At 32.2% G+C, this 16570-nt stretch overlaps 1 protein-coding gene across 1 annotated transcript in view; it reads right to left on the bottom strand.

Moving 5' to 3' along the window:
- Positions 1-16570, bottom strand: part of LOC125074270 — a 51377-nt gene that overhangs the window by 20461 nt on the left and 14346 nt on the right. Inside the window, exon 2 of the mRNA XM_047685558.1 lies at positions 12509-13066. Within this exon, the coding sequence (XP_047541514.1) occupies positions 12509-13066 (558 nt within the window). The remainder of the gene's footprint in view (positions 1-12508; positions 13067-16570) is intronic.

The following is a 16570-nucleotide window of genomic DNA, read 5'->3' as shown; positions in this document are numbered from 1 at the left end:
ACCCAATCACCCATAGTCATAGTCAAAGTCAAAGTCAAAAATCTCTATTAAATATGGAAGTGTATATACACTTGCTTATTGATAGTCAAAAATCTACCACCGGTTCGGAAATTAACATCTCGGATCTAAGAAGAACCGGCGAAAGAAACTCAGCGACATATATATATTTTTTTAATTCATTTTCGCAAGTATTGATTTCATATTTAAATGTACAATACCTTTTTTGATATAAATAATGATATAATTACGGTACGTAAATATTTCACAATCTTGATCAAATGTGTTAACTTACTTTTTTGGAATACTTACTCTTACTATATTCGAGCGCTTTTGGAAAAGACATAAGTCAAAAAAGTACACTGTCAATATACTCAAAACCTTCTCCCAAAGGGAGCCTTACTTAGCCCAGCAGTGAGATATTACAGACTGTTACGTTACTTTACTTTTATACTGGATAACCCACGAGATTTATGGTTGAAGTAAATGTTTTTATTAAAGTAATTTAGAGCTATTAATTGCGATATATCAGTGGATCGTAAGGTTTATGACTTTGAACGCTCGTAAAACCGGTAAAGCGTAACAATAAGTCGATACGGATACAAGCGGCTGTTTAAAATGTATGTATGTCGAACTTTCCCTTAAAAAAAAATTGTAGTCGTCTTCATTTTCTATTGGATTTTCTGTTCAGTTCATTTGTAATGCAGATTTACAAACTTTTTATTATTATTTATTGCAGGAAGGCAGGCTGGCAAATTTGTCCATTATGGTAAATAGCCATAAAAATTGTTCATGTAAAATGTGTGAGCTTTTTATTATATTTTCAATGGAAAAACAAAACTGAAGGGGCAAATAGAACAAGAAGAAAATGACAGAACATTCGTAAACAGAAATCTGGACCAAGTTCTCTCCTTGTTTAACCGACTTAAGAAAATAAGGTAATCAATTCGATTGTAATATTCCTGATGTTTGTTACTTTAGAACTCCGTCATTTATAATTTTTTTTTTGTTTAGCTGGCAATGGTCGCGTTCGGTATCATTTAAATTGAGTCATTTTATTTGTTAAAATTTTATTAAGCTACTCGTACTCGTAGGTATAATAAGGTAAGGCTTTGTGCAAATCTGTGTGATTACACTCGCTAATCACTTTCAAGCAGTAGTACTTAGTATTGTTGAAAAAACGGAGTCTGTTTTGTTTTTTTAATTTATTAAACAACTCCTAATCTTGGGCATACGTTCGATAAGGCTTTAAGACTTTCTGGATAGATACACCCGCTAATTAGCGGGTGTATCTATCCAGAAAGTGTAAAGTGTACAATATGTAATTACATATTGTACTGTCAAGCGTTACTTAGTATTGTTGCTTTGCAGTTGGAAGGGTAAGCCAGTGTAACTACAGGCACAAGGGATACAGTATCCGACTGCCCAAGTTTAAGGCTCATTGGCATATGGCTGGCTGGTAATGTATGGCAAATATTGATTACAATGTCGATATTTCTGGACGGCTGTAATGACTTATCATCATTTGGCTCATTTGGTAGTCTGATTACCTATTTTCAATAAGAAATAATAACGTATGAGATGGCATAACGCAATTACCGTTCAAATAAATATTTTGCGAATTACGTCAATAAATATTTGGACGAAATTTAGTCGAAGAGCGCATCTTGTCTCTTAAATTCAATGTAAGTTTGAAATTATAAACAAAACAAAAAAATAATACTAAACATGTATTCAAGAATAAATTAAATGAATCGTTAAATACACAAACAAAGAAGTTCCTATTACGTTAACTCCGTTTCGCAATCAAAAGAAATTGTAAACAAATTAATTACACAGGAAAAGAATTTAGGTAACATTCGTAATTTAATTCTCACAACAGTTATTTGCCGTCACGCCTTTTCTGTTGTTTTCATGATCTTGATATGTTGGACGATGTTGATAACCGACTGATCTACGATTTTGTATAGAAGAAAGGTATTCAATTATTTTGATTCACGCTACAATATACAAACTTTTTTCAAAGACAAAAAAATATTTTTTTTTCGGCTAGGATTGTTGAAATTCTTGGCTTTTCTTGGCTTGGGTTGGTTTTCAATATATATATATATTCTTTATTGCACTTAAAAAGACATTACAGAAAATAACAAAATAGAGAAAACATAAGCAAAGGCGGACTTATCTCTAAAAGAGATCTCTTCCAGTCAACCTATGAAGGTGAGTGATAAGAGTCAATCAGCGGGCAATGTAGTATATTTATGAATTATAGCCTATGCGTAATTCTGATGCTTAAGATATATTATTTAACAGTTTCATTAAAATCCATTCGAAGCTTTTGCGTGAATGAGTAACAAACATACGTGCAAACTTTCGCTATATTAAGTGAAGCTGCCACCGATTCGGAATGTAAATTCTACCGAGAAGAACCGGTGAGAAACTCATTAGTTACTCTTTTTCAACATTTAAAATACAAAGCTATTTGAGTTAAATACAATTATATACGTATGTATGTAATATATCCTGCCTGGAAAAATAAGTATTAGCTCCACGCTTTTTTATCATCTATATAATCTTGTACTGAATAATATGCTTGTTAAATGTATTTTTTTTTTACAAATGATTCGAATTTCGAATATAAATAAACGATGTAATGTAACAGCATGTTCGTAGCTCACTTCTAGGTTAGAATCTAGATTTTAATATAACACGTCACAATTCGGATACACATGTGACGGAATGTCATTCAAATGTACGTTAGATATATCAGTATATCAGTTGTTTCTTTTCCTTTTTAAAAATTCAAACTTAAGTCCATTTTTCTAGTTCAAATTTCTATACATGATGTTTAAATTTAGGTAGGAAATCATGATTAAATTAAACCTGAAAACTACAAACGATTTTGAATTTAGATTATACTGAAAAGCACTTTCAAACTTAATGGTTAATTTAAATAAATAAATAAATACCGGACAACATCACATACATTACTCTGATCCCAATGTAAGTAGCTAAAAAACTTGTGTTATGGAAAATCAGACGTAACGACTGTACCACAAACACCCAGACCAAAGACAACATAAAAAACTAACGAACTTTTTCTACATTGGAATTGAACCCGGGACTTCGGAGTGGCTTACCCATGAAAAACGGTGTCCACACTACTCGACCGCAGAAGTCGTTAATTTATATAGTAATTAAATTTATATGTTAATTATATTACGTACAATTCAATCCTTATTTCTCCTGAATGATAATAATCAATAAAATTAATAACTCCACGCATTTTTATCATCATATATTTTAGCGATTAAGAAGTCTTCTTAAGCGTTACGTTACGTAACACGAGATTACTTATAAAAAAAAATTGAGACTTCTCCACAATCTATCTCTGTCATTCAGATGGCGTGATTATTGTCATACTTTATTTTTATAAGTCACGCGATTTATTCTATAATTATGCATTTTATATATATTCACTCACGAAGGCGCTTCACGTCAAATTTGTATTTTTTAAATGAAACCTTTTTTAGCGCTTCGTTACGTAACGCATTACGGCGCCTGTCTGTCTAGCTTCCCTTTCTATTAAGCATACGGCAGCGGTAGCCAGGCTTATCCTGTCTCACTCTAACCCACAGCGCTATCCGTATTTCGGATAGACGTTTCTTTAAGTTATCACTTCTGGCGTGCGTCCCAAGGCAAACGTAAATAATGTAATTTGTTTTTATTAATTGCTTTAAGACATCTTGGAACTCACTTATATAGGCCGATAAAAAATAAAGGAGGGACGCCTTCTTGATTGATGTATAATAGATACTCTTTTATAAATTATATGTATAAGAACGAAATGATGTTGAGGAATATGTCAGTCTTAACAATTTGGCAGTCTTAAAACAATACAAGGACAATTCTACTAACAAATTGACATTATCGATTTCAAATCGAAACATAATTGTATAAATTTAGCATTAAGCTGCTTTGTTACTGTACTAGCGCAATGATCTATTTACGCTTTGGATAAAGTTCGATCGGAAAAGTATCGCATATATATATATTAGTAGAATGGACCCCAATTAAGATTCAAAGGGGAAATGCTGGCATTCTTGCCACCATTCCACGCGGTCAAGATTTATACAGTAACTATTTTCACTTCATATTTGTATATATTTAAGCACTTAATGTTATCAATTCTTATGTTAATTATATTTATATAAATATTAAGAATCAAATGAGGTTTATTATTGTGAGAAATAAATGTTGGATCGGAATATAATCAGAAACGGACGCAATAAATTAGAAGAATTGGCAAAATTTGAAAATCGTTCCAAACGAACGTTTGTGTAATATGCGGTTTGCTCAATTTCCGGTTATTAGGTTCCGATGTCGACATTATCTCTATTGCTTCTTCAGCTATATTATTATGCTTCGTGTCCTTTCCTTGATGCTTCGTGAAGATGATTTTGTCGGGAAGTCTTTGGGCATACTTATAAGTTAGGTCTAAGTAACGAGCGCTTTACTCCCATATCATTTTGAATTGTATACATTAAATTTTTTTATTCAAGTCGGCTCATAAAAACACTTTTGAATCGTCATGTTACACTGTTGAATTTGAGTAAAACTACCAATTTTTTTTGGTTCTGGAATTTTATCAAACAAATAATGATTGCACTGGTGACAGGAATCTTTGGTGAATTTTTGTTCAGCAGTTTGGAATTGCAATTCAACGGGGATTTTACTTGGCAGTAGGGCTTTGTGTGAGCCAGTCTGGATAAGTACCATCCACTCATCAGATATTCTAACCAAACATTAGTACTCGGTACCGTTGTGTTCCGGTTGGAAGGGTGAGTAAACCAGTGTCAGACACAAGGGATATAACATCTTAGTTCCCAAGTTTAGTGGCGCATTGGTGATGTAAGGAAAGGTTAATATTTCTTACAGCGTCATTGTCTATCTGCGGTAGTGACCATTCACTATCAGGTAGCCCATTTGCTCGACCGCCTAACTAAATCATGAAAAAAAAACACTTGCTGCTAGCACTCTTGGCATCATTGCACGCGGTATTGATTCGCACAATATCTATTTTCGATTCTGATCGTAACACATTACCACGTTCACCTATCAATCACAAAAAAAGTTTTTTTTTGTTATTATATCGATGTTTAATGAGTACTACGAAGTTTTAGCTAGTTGAAGTTTTAGAAGCAGAGTTTCTTTCGCCGGTTCTTCTCAGATCGGGTGTTCCTTTTTCCGAACCGGTGGTTGTGTTCAATTTGACCATCAATAAGAAAGTGTAATGCTTCTATGTTGAATAAAGGAATTTGAGTTTGAGTTTTAGTTTAGTTTGAGTTTATTTTAATTTGATTATATCGATGAATAGAACCGATTATATTTTATTATTACGTTTGGACCATACGGAGCGATAATCGCGTTCGACGACGCGTAGTTTCCGCGATGCCTTTCACTGTTTGCTTATGCATAACGTTATAGAGTTTAAGTGCTAACTTTACTTTTATTCACTTAGATATATTTGTAAATATATTTTCTTTTTCAGGAAACTATCTACAGTAATCTGTATTAAAATCAGTTTTGTTTAAAGTTATAAATAACAGGTTTATGCTTAGTATGTCTTTGTCTATTTATTTTTTTATAATTACAATTTTATATTTGAATTCAGCTGTTAGTATGTGTGGGTCAAATCAGTATGCTTTAATTAAATTCCTCCTAAACTTAGGTAAACTGTCTGTTTTAATTAGTACCACTCAACTGATTTTGTGCTGGTAAAAATATGTTACTAAATTATATTTCTTTAAAACTTTTTTTCTAATCATTTCTCACAAATACATTTATCATAATGCTTTAGTATATATATCGTAACGCAACTGAATGTATTCCTTCTCTGATAAGACATTCACAAACAGATCGGATAGCTCATTTTCTTAAAACGAAAACAATTCGAATAGTTATATCGTTACCATCACTTCTTGACATATCACGATCGTGTTTTCCGATGAGTTTCGAGTTTGAATACTCTTCAGTTACCTTTCATTTCAGGATAAGTGACTAGTGAACCAAAATACGACAACTTTCACCCATCCATCTTGAGCATGAGGTATAAAAACTTGGAGATGTCACATTTAGCACAGAACCTTGCCACATTAGAAGATGAGAGCACCTTCTAATGTGGCAGAAGATTAGAGGTTATGGGATATGTTTTTTGATATACACCTATCATTCACCGTCATACCATCATGTGTAGAATATTGTAGCAAAAACGTTAACTGTATCGGATTAGTTCTGTCAACTTTTCAAACAATTTACAAGATCCTACGACGTGGGGAACTAAAAACACTAAGTTGATTCACTTGGTTGATTTCTTTTTCTTTTTATTATTTCATACGTAAATATGAATAGTTTGACCACGATTTTTTGTTATAGAGGTAGGCGGATAAGCCAATTGGCTACCTGATGCTAAGCGGTCACCACCGCCCATAGACAATGGCGCTATAAGAAATATTAACCATTCCTTACATCACTATACAACATGTTATTTGGCGATAGAATATCTGATGAGCGGGTGGTACCTACCCAGAAGGACTATCACAAAGCCGTACCACCAAGTTAATTAGCATATCAGCCTAAGGTACAAAGTTATTTCAACGAGCGGATTAAAATTGAGGGCTGAAGATTAAAATCTTCAATTTTTTATTTTTTCTTTCGACCTCATTTTCCGAAAACCTCATTCGTTCAGAATCCGAGCCTCTTAAACAAAGACGGAAACATAAAAGAACGAAATAAAGCTAGACAACCTATTCGTTATTTTATTGCATGTCGGTAAACAAGTAAAGGTCCTGCGACTGAACTCAGCAGAGCTCAGATTGTATTGTATTATCGTCCCATGGAATTATGAGTGCGAAGGAACAGTGCACCTGTGTTAGTGCATACATTTGAGCTTCTAATATTACACAGTTCGTTATTCTTTGTTGAGAATAGCCGCTGTGGACGAAGTCGGTCAGGAGAATATCACCACAATTGGTTTTAAAATAATAACAGACAAAGTACATTGTTTTTTGACACGGTATTGATGATATAAAGAACGTCAGAATAGTATCCACTTTTTTTAATAAATTTAAATCTTATGTTAAAGGAGATAAGGCTCATTGTACAATATAATCTTGCATTATAAATATGTCCGAAAAATATGCCGTTAAAGAAAATAGCTCAAAAATGTTTTTGAGAAACATAAATTTATTCTCTTTATAAACATTTGCGGACATAGAAACAGATAAGTGTAAAGCCACGTTTATAACGCGACAATTTCACTTCTAGTGAATTGCTTAAGAGATCTGATTCATAAGATCCGTTTACACAATAATCCTAAAGTGGAAAATACGTTGTCTATTTGATAATAATTCATAAATAATACAGTTGATTACCAAAGGTAAACTTCACACGATGATTGAGAAAGATCAACCTTGTTCAGCGATTTGCGTTTCGGTTTTTTCGATTGGGTAAATCTTAACGACAGTCGTGATGGAGAAATATATACATATAGCCTATTCCAATGGAAGTAGAAAAAAAACCCAAGATTTACGTATTTCATGTGATTTGCTAATAACTCAGCTATATTGTCCCCTACTAAGAGTTTATGATTAATATATCTTTATTTATAATACAACACTATTACACTTAACTACATATATCCACTTTAATTTTACTTCCATAATTCCGGTAATAGTTTCGTCAACGTTCAAAATGTCATTTTTTCGCAAATCCATAGTGAATATCATAGGTTAACCAATGATATCGCGTCAATTTGCTGTCAAATGTTGTTTATTTGTCTTGTTTCCTCTTATGATTGGAACAGAGTATAGAAAAATACTTATGGCCTTATCAATATCATCCACCAAAAATAGTGGAGCATGTATAACAGTTTTAAATTTTAAGTTGATATAGGATTAGTGGTAGGACTTTATGGAAGCCAATTGGGTAGGTACTACCCATTCATGAGATATTCTACCGCACGTAGCAATACTAAGTATTCCGGTGCCATTAAATAGAGCTATAATATCTTAGTTCCTAAAATATTTATTACATTTAAAATAAATCATCATTCAAAGAATACTTTTTAGAAAACGCCTGGATATAGGCTCGGGTTCCACCACAGGACAGTAATTATTGTAAAAAACAGCATTGTAAATCTGTTTATTTGAAAAGAGTAACTATGCGAGTTTCTTGCCGTTTCTTCTCGCTGGAAGCTGCTTTCCGAAACGGTGGTAGTATTTTAATATCGACGATTCAAAAACGTTTCATTGTGAAGTTTACATGAATAAAATTGATTTGATTTGATATCTTCCAGTGCGTCTATGTCTATGGTTGTAATGACCACCTACCATTAGGTGGTAAATTTGCCAGTCAAAGTCAGGTAAATTTGCCTATATATTTAAAAGCTTTTATTTAATAATTAATTTCAGAGACGATCGTGAAATATCAGAAAGTTATCGTATGTACAACAAGTAAAAAGATACACGAATCAAAGTAGTGAATTGCCGTCAGTCGGTTTTCAAAACTTTACGAATTTAATACAAAATGAGTTCTTTAAGGGAAGGATTTCTGAGGCATTATATTACAATTAAACGATATTTATCTGATTCCCAGAGGCGGATTTCCCTATAGGCCGTGTACGTCCGGGCCTAGGGCGGCAAAATTGAAAGATGATTAAGTACGATAAACTTGGTGTGATTTTTCAAATTGTATCGATTATACACGCACCCATATATACCCCAAGAAGATGAATTTCAAACAGATGAAATTCCGTGGTATTTGCCCGGGCTTGATTAAGATACACGCGTTCTAACCACTGGGGTATTTCAGCTCAAATAATATTTTTATTACAAAACTTGGTGACGCTGTAAAGGCCAGTAGGGCCAACAGCACTACATCATACAGAAAAAATAAATATTACAATGAATTTGAGTGTTTATTGTAATAAATTCTTGTTTATTCTTGTTTAAGTTTAGAAAAATATAATAAAAGTTTTTGTAACACTAATTAAACAGAATGAAAGTGTTAAGTAGCTACGTTATTCAGAAAATAGCAAGTTTAGCGATTATTTAGTTTTTTTTTTTGAGTACCTCTAATCGTTATGTGGCTTAAACTGAGTGTATATTAATGTGACTTGTGGTATAAAGTCGGTGTCACATCAGATGAACGATAAGTTGATAAATTGTATTTTTTTTTGGTACGCGTTAAGCGATGTTCTTATTCACAGAAAAAAAGTATTTTTATTGTAGTAAAACTAAATAAGTGCTTGTAAATGCATCACTGGACTAAAAACTCATCTCCTCTTTTGAGATAAAGGTTGGAGTTTTGACTAAGCTACTCCAAAGTTTGTTATTTTAATGAAAAATGATGAGTGGAAATATTGTATTTTTATGTGGAAATAATTTGATAATTATTATGATTTACATTAAGAGACCAGTAGAGATATTCTGTAAGATACAAATTCGTCTCAGAACACGAGCGTTGAATGTCAAAATGTAATATGTAACATGGACAATGATGGACTATGATAATTGTAAAATGTATACGATACACGTATCAAATTGGCGTAACACTGTACGTCGGTTGTCTCATAATCATAATTGAAATCGTTATTTTAATTAAAGTATTATTTGTACTGTTTTTTTTTTTTTAAATTAATTGTAGTAATAAAATCACGAGTTGCAAAGTCCATGTTATTATAATAAACTGAACATATGTGAAGTTATTGAAATATTTTTTAAAGGCATACATAAGAGGCAAGTCATATGATCGTTCCGAATACATCCATATGTGGACCCAGCATAATGTTTCAGAATAGATCGTCATGCTCCGGCGCCAGTGAAAGCGCTTACGCAACCAACAGCTGAGTGAGATGCAAATAAGTCAGTGTCAAATATATTTTGTTGATTTAGGCTTAATAACATCACGTAATAATATTTCCGTGGTGGAATTTTTTATAACGTTTCTGGTACTATATTGATATAGTGGTATATATTGGTGGTAGATCTTTGCAAGCCCGTCTGGGTATTCTACCGCCAAACAGCAGTACTCATTTTTGTGTTCCGGTTTGAAGGGTGAGAGAGCCAGTTCAACTACAGGCACAAGGGACATAACATCTTTGTTCCCGAGGTGGGTGGCGCATTGGTAATGTAAGGAATGGTTAATATTTCTTACAGCGCCATTGTCTATGGGCGGTAGTGACCACATACCATCAGGTGACCTATTTGCTCGTTCGCCTAGCGATATCATAAGAAAAAAAAAATCTTGCCTTATTTTTATACTTTACGAAATTTATTTACACATTTAAACGCGTATATCATTTTTGATTTTTTTGTTGTTAAAGCAGAAAACGCATCGAAATAATTGCGGCCAAGATTTGGCTACAAGTACACGCAAACTAGTATATTGTGACGTTTGGCGAGTGTCAAGCGCAGCCGTCATACGCGCCAAGACGATAAAGTAGGCTCGTTAGATTGAGAGTCGAGATGGCCCAGTGGTTAGAACGCGTGCATCTTAACCGATGATTTCGGGTTCAAACCCAGACAAGCACCACTGAATTTTCATGTGCTTAATTTGGGTTTATAATTCATCTCGTGCTCGGCGGTGAAAGAAAACATCGCGAGGAAACCTGCATTTGTCTAATTTCAACGAAATTCTGCCACATGTGTATTCCTGGTGCAACAGCAAAGTGGTGAAATATGCTCCAAACCTTCTCCTCAAAGGGAGAGGAGGCCTTAGCCCAGCAGTGGGAAATTTACAGGCTGATAATGTAATGTGATGTTTGTTTTAGTTCTTTTTTTGTTCGACAATGTATCTAGATATATGAATATAAGTTTGTCCTTTAATTATTTTAGTGTTTTTCTTTTTAAAATACAATTTTAATAACGTAACGTTTAGTTATTGCTCGTATGCTTTCCGTCGATATAAATTGTGGCCGTTCTTTTTTTAAAATTATTTTTCAATAAAATTATTATAATAATCATTTGTGAAGTCAATTTTCTTTGGACAAAAGAATGAAATAAAACAAAAATGGAACATTTATGTCAATCTTCAAAGCAACGTTTTGACGTTTCATTTCTGAGAAGTGCTCTGAGTTGCACGTTCTTTTTTTAACACGCTTATATTAGCTTCACTTGTAACTATGTATGTAAGAAAATCTTGGAATCTTAATTTGACTCACTTCCCGGCCTTCGATTAGGATGAAATTTTGCACACGCACTGAGTTCTGATGACAATACATGACTGCTAAGAAACGTCATTACAAATCCAAAATGGCTTCCCCAAGATGGCGGACTGGCTGTTTGAAATCCACCCCCATGATATGGATATCAAATGAAAGGGTTTGCTGTCAGAAATACGAAAAAAATAGTCACGTGACTTAAATTCAATATGGCGGGCAGGCTATTTGAAATGCACTCCCATGATATGAAAGGGTTTGCTTTTGAACCGTATTTTTTAGTTTTTTAAACTATTATATATTATTATAATAAAATCATTCGTGAAGTCAATTTTATTTTGGACAAAAGCATGAAATAAAAAAAAAATGGAACATTTATGTCATTTTTCAAAGTTACGTTTTGACGCTTCGTTTCTGAGACGTGCTTTGAGTTGCACGCTCGTTTTTTAAATTTTTAATACCTCATATAGTATTTTATGTCAAACCTATAGTAATATTATAAAGGTAAAGGGTCTGATAACTCATTAATAGAGAGAAAGTACTACGTACGTACTAACTATGTATAACTATGTTTTTGATAATTACAGTTTTTTATTTGACATTGGAATGTGGCCACAGATTAAACACTATACATTAATTAATGTATATATTTAATGAGTATTAGAAAAAAATAAAAATGTTACTGAAGTTTTTACAATATACAAATAATGAATGTTTTAAATGAATTATGATGATAAAAAAAAATGACTTACCTGTATATCTAAAGTACATGCATAGAAAGTGTTAATGTATAAAATAGTACATAATATAAGTATATAAATAGATGTGAGGAAGCAAGACATAGTTAAAGAGCTTAGAAAGAAATATATAATAAATAGAAATTTATATACAATATCCAATACCTGATGAAGCCTTGACCTAAAAAAAAAAATCTGGAACATTCTAGAAATTTCTACGCTTCTAGCTATGTCTTGCCACACGACCACATCTGAGCTCTGTTAGTTTTGATTTATTCTATCTGCCTCTAATCACACTGTTGCATAACTCTGTCCGCATTTTTTTTTTTCGAATAAATTGATAAGCAAAGATCTATATTAAAATGCTTAGTGAATAAAAAATTATCAATTTATGCATCTATGTATGAAATGAAAATTAATTATAATTTAAATATAACAATAAATGCAGAGTTAAATAGAGCGAGCAAATCCTATTACTTAACGTTTAAAAAAGTCGATGCGATAACTCTTCGATAATTACGCAACGGTGTGATAGAATTCGCAGATTTTAAACACTTACTTTCATCATTTATAACTGGACCAAAACTGTGTCCTTCGTTCGGTGAGTACTCTATACTGTTCGAATCTTGAACACCGAGTAAACCGGCTCTGCCTACTCTGTGGCAACAACTCTTTAGCAAGCTTCCACAAGAACCATCTAGAAGGCCACCAACCATCCAGCAGTAGAAGAAAAACTCACATGTCCCACCTTGGGAACAGTTTTTATCCAACTGTGCGTCATCTTTCTTTGCATTCTCTGTAAGAAGATCAGAAGCTTCTGGCACGTTATCTAATATTCTCCCTTTCCTCTTATCATTTGTACTATGAGCTTGTACTTTATTTGTACTTCTTAATTCATTTATAATTTCGTTAATTTTTTTCATCTGCGCGTCAGATATCGGTTTAAATTCTGGCAGCACTGATTCGTAGGACGCGTTCGGATACACGTAGAAATTTCGTTTTAGTTTCATTTCAGTTTGTATGAACATAGGTTTTATATAATTCGATTCGTGTTTTTTTTTATTTAATCCCATTCTTTTTATATCGTTGTATCGAGCTCGATGTGGTTCATTGGCATCTGTTCGGATAAAAAAATTGAATTGAATTATTTACAATACTTTATACAATTAGTAATTTATGAATAGAAGTAAGTAGTTAATTAGCATATATATATATTATGACTTATAGAGAAAAATATGAAATATATGATTAAATATGGAAATGAGAAGATGTGTGTGTGTGTTTATAGTATTTATGGTACAATAGTTGATTAGAAATTACTTTATAGAATGGCAAACGCTCACAGATTTGCTCACAGTCAATAAACATTGACATTGTAAGAAATATTAACTGTCCCTTACATGTCATTGATTCGCTAACGTTGGGAATTATGGTGCCTACAGAACCACTGGCTACCTCACCTTTCAAACCAGAACAAAATAAGTATTGATGTTTGGCGGTAGAATGAGTGAGATGAACCCTCACTCGCACAAAGCTAATAGTCAGATTGGTGAACTAAAAGTGATGCCTATAATAAAAAATAAAAAAAGAAATGTGCACCAAGTTAAAACTTATTCTTCTTACAAGCAATATTAAATCAGTAATTGAAATTAAATTAAATCTTTTAAAAGGTTACCTACTCGGAATGTAGATTTTGCAGAGAAGAACAAGCAAGATACTCCAAGATAATAAACGTTTAAATTTATATGATACAAGATACCTTTGTTATGTTGCCATCACCAAATATTTATATCTATAAATGTGTCGGTCTTGTAAATTAAATAAATTTAATGTATATAAAATTTGACTGTTGATATAAGGTTGTGTCGGACCGATTTGTCTCGGTATGTGGAGGGATGTAACGCCCTCCAAAAAGACGAAGAGGATACCGCTGGTTATTAATAGGTATCCTTCACTAGACGCTTTGTGCACCGGAATGAATAAGACCCATATAGTTACCCCCAAATTTATGTGGGGGAAATGCATGATGAGTTTTTTCAGCGAGAAAAAAATAGTCTGGAAGTTAGAATTGTGAGGCTCGGGACTCGTAAAGTACGATGTTGGTTTCTGTGGCACGTCGTGTTGGATTCGCCGTCCGATCGGAACATGAGAGTGATGGGTTGGAGTGCATCCTGGTTTGCTCACAATTTTTTTTTTTTTTATTTAATTCTTGGGACTTTTGTCCTACACAGGTACGTCAGTCCCATTGTCCCTTCTTCCTTTTTGTTTAATATCATTCAATATTAATAGCCATTAAATATAATTCCAGGAGCATCCTAGCAGATTCTGATAAAGGATCTGATAGAATACTCTGTAAAAATCCTTATTATTAATAAATTCGTATTATGTTGACAGTACTTCTATTTTTTATTCTAAAGAGAATCAAATAAATCTTATTATTAAATAGCAGTCGTTTAATTCTTGATACATTTTAAATAGAAACGGTAGTAAAGACCAATTAAATGAGTTTCATAACAATCGTCATTTTCTCGGACGCTAAGTAGGTCGTACCGTCATCAAAACAAATTGTAAACAATTATTAATTTTTTAATTTTAATACTTGCTTATGTAACGTTTTGAATGGACTTAATAGATGAAGATATAATATATTTATATTTGTACTAGCTATCCGTTGTGGCTTCGCTCGGTTAGGGTAGGGGTTCACTTAAAACGTTTACATTTAAAGCCTATTGGTTTACGGGGCGAGTCCCTATCTATACCTATATCTCTATCTATTCATATCTATTTTAATCAGTCATCGGAATATTTAAGCAATTAGGAATTATACACCAAAATATTTCTCCGACCACAATTATACTCCGTCCTTTGGTTTCACCAAACCAATCGTATGAAAATCCGTTTTTGAGATTATCGCGTTTAGACAGAAAGACTGGGATTTTGTTTTACAATATGTACTATGTAGTGGTTTGGTGTTAACATAATAATGCTATTAAATAAAAGAGGCAGTAAAGAAGGCTCTATTTAAATATGTTGCGTAATATTCGCCACTTCTCTCGGACGATAACTGGGTCGTACCATCAACAAAATAATGTTAATAGTTCTTAAAATATATATATTTAATTTTATACAAGTTTTATTTGTTTTTAATTTAAATATTTTAATAATATACGATAAATACGTTTACTAATATTTTAGTTATTAGAGTTTATCTTACAAAATATAAGCACATTTTTTTTAAAGCTTATCCATTGTTTGTTGCGCTAAACTCATTATAAATACGTAAATAAATAAAATATTTACACATAACGTACTTACATATAATAATGTTGTTAGCATTAAAAAAAATCTATAATTGTTTATCTATATAAAGGCAGATCTCCACCTCTATCAGTACAAGTCATTTGTTTATTCTTTTTTTTTTTAAATTATACCACGATATAAAAAAAAGTAACAAAGGAGATTCGTCGCAGACGTGGTAGCGCGTACAGTTGACTTTTCCACAACAATGGCGGCGTTCATTCCCGCCAAATATGGATACGACGCTCGTACTTTAAAAGATGGTGTTAGCTATGCGTCGCCATTTATATATTTATTCATAATGACAATCAAAGATAACCTACATACATACGTTCATACATATATTATTATTATTTAAAATCGAATTAAGCATTTATTGTGGATACTATTATACTACAAGGTTAATTGCCTTTCATTTACTTTTAACCGTATACCAATTTAATTGTAAATATATATATATATATATATATATATATATATTTATTTATTTGGGAAATTTGTAATAAATATTTGAATAATTTCGATTTAAATAATGGACATCGGATAAAAGATCAATCAAGTTTCCGTTCAGAGCTAATTCTTTAAAACATCTTAAGAACAAAAATACTTATTGTTATGAAGATTAACTTGGGTAGGCACTACTAGATCAGATATTCTGCCATCAAACAGCAATACAGAGAGTATTACGTTTCTAGTTAGTTTGTTTTGCCAGTGCTTCAACGTTAAATAAAATTACCCACTTTATAAAAATATGTTATTATTGCTATATCTAATAAACTGAACTATGTATATTTGGATTTCTCTGTACGCTTAATATAGTTTAGTTAAGTTCCTCTAAATGAATGTTTGTAACATTATTTTGAAATAATAAACATTTTCAAACCTAATACTAAGTGTTATTGTGTTCCGTTCCGTTTTGAAGAATGAGAGAGCCCGTGTAATTCCAGGCACAAATGACACAACATCTTAGTGCCCAAAATTAAGCGCATTTTGTATATAAGGAATGGTTCTTTTCCACACTTTCTATGAGCCGTGTCACCACTTATAATCAGGTGGAACATTTATCATTTAACAACTATATCATAAAAAACAACTAAACAAATTTAAATTTACATTTCCCTTAACTGTAACGTAACTTTTATTTTAAAAGTATATATTTTATTGTACATAATATGTAAATTTAATTATTTTTATATGTGCACAATGAAATGATTATGTCTGTCATTTAACAAACTATAAAATTTAAGTCAAAAGACAATTTTAATAGAGTATATTTTGGTTTGTTTTGTTTGTTGACTTACGTCTATTTACGTATTAGTATTCA

Source organism: Vanessa atalanta, chromosome 27, assembly GCF_905147765.1.
Source record: "Vanessa atalanta chromosome 27, ilVanAtal1.2, whole genome shotgun sequence".
Taxonomy (NCBI): Eukaryota; Metazoa; Arthropoda; class Insecta; order Lepidoptera; family Nymphalidae; genus Vanessa; species Vanessa atalanta.
This window is presented reverse-complemented; position numbering and strand designations above follow the sequence as displayed.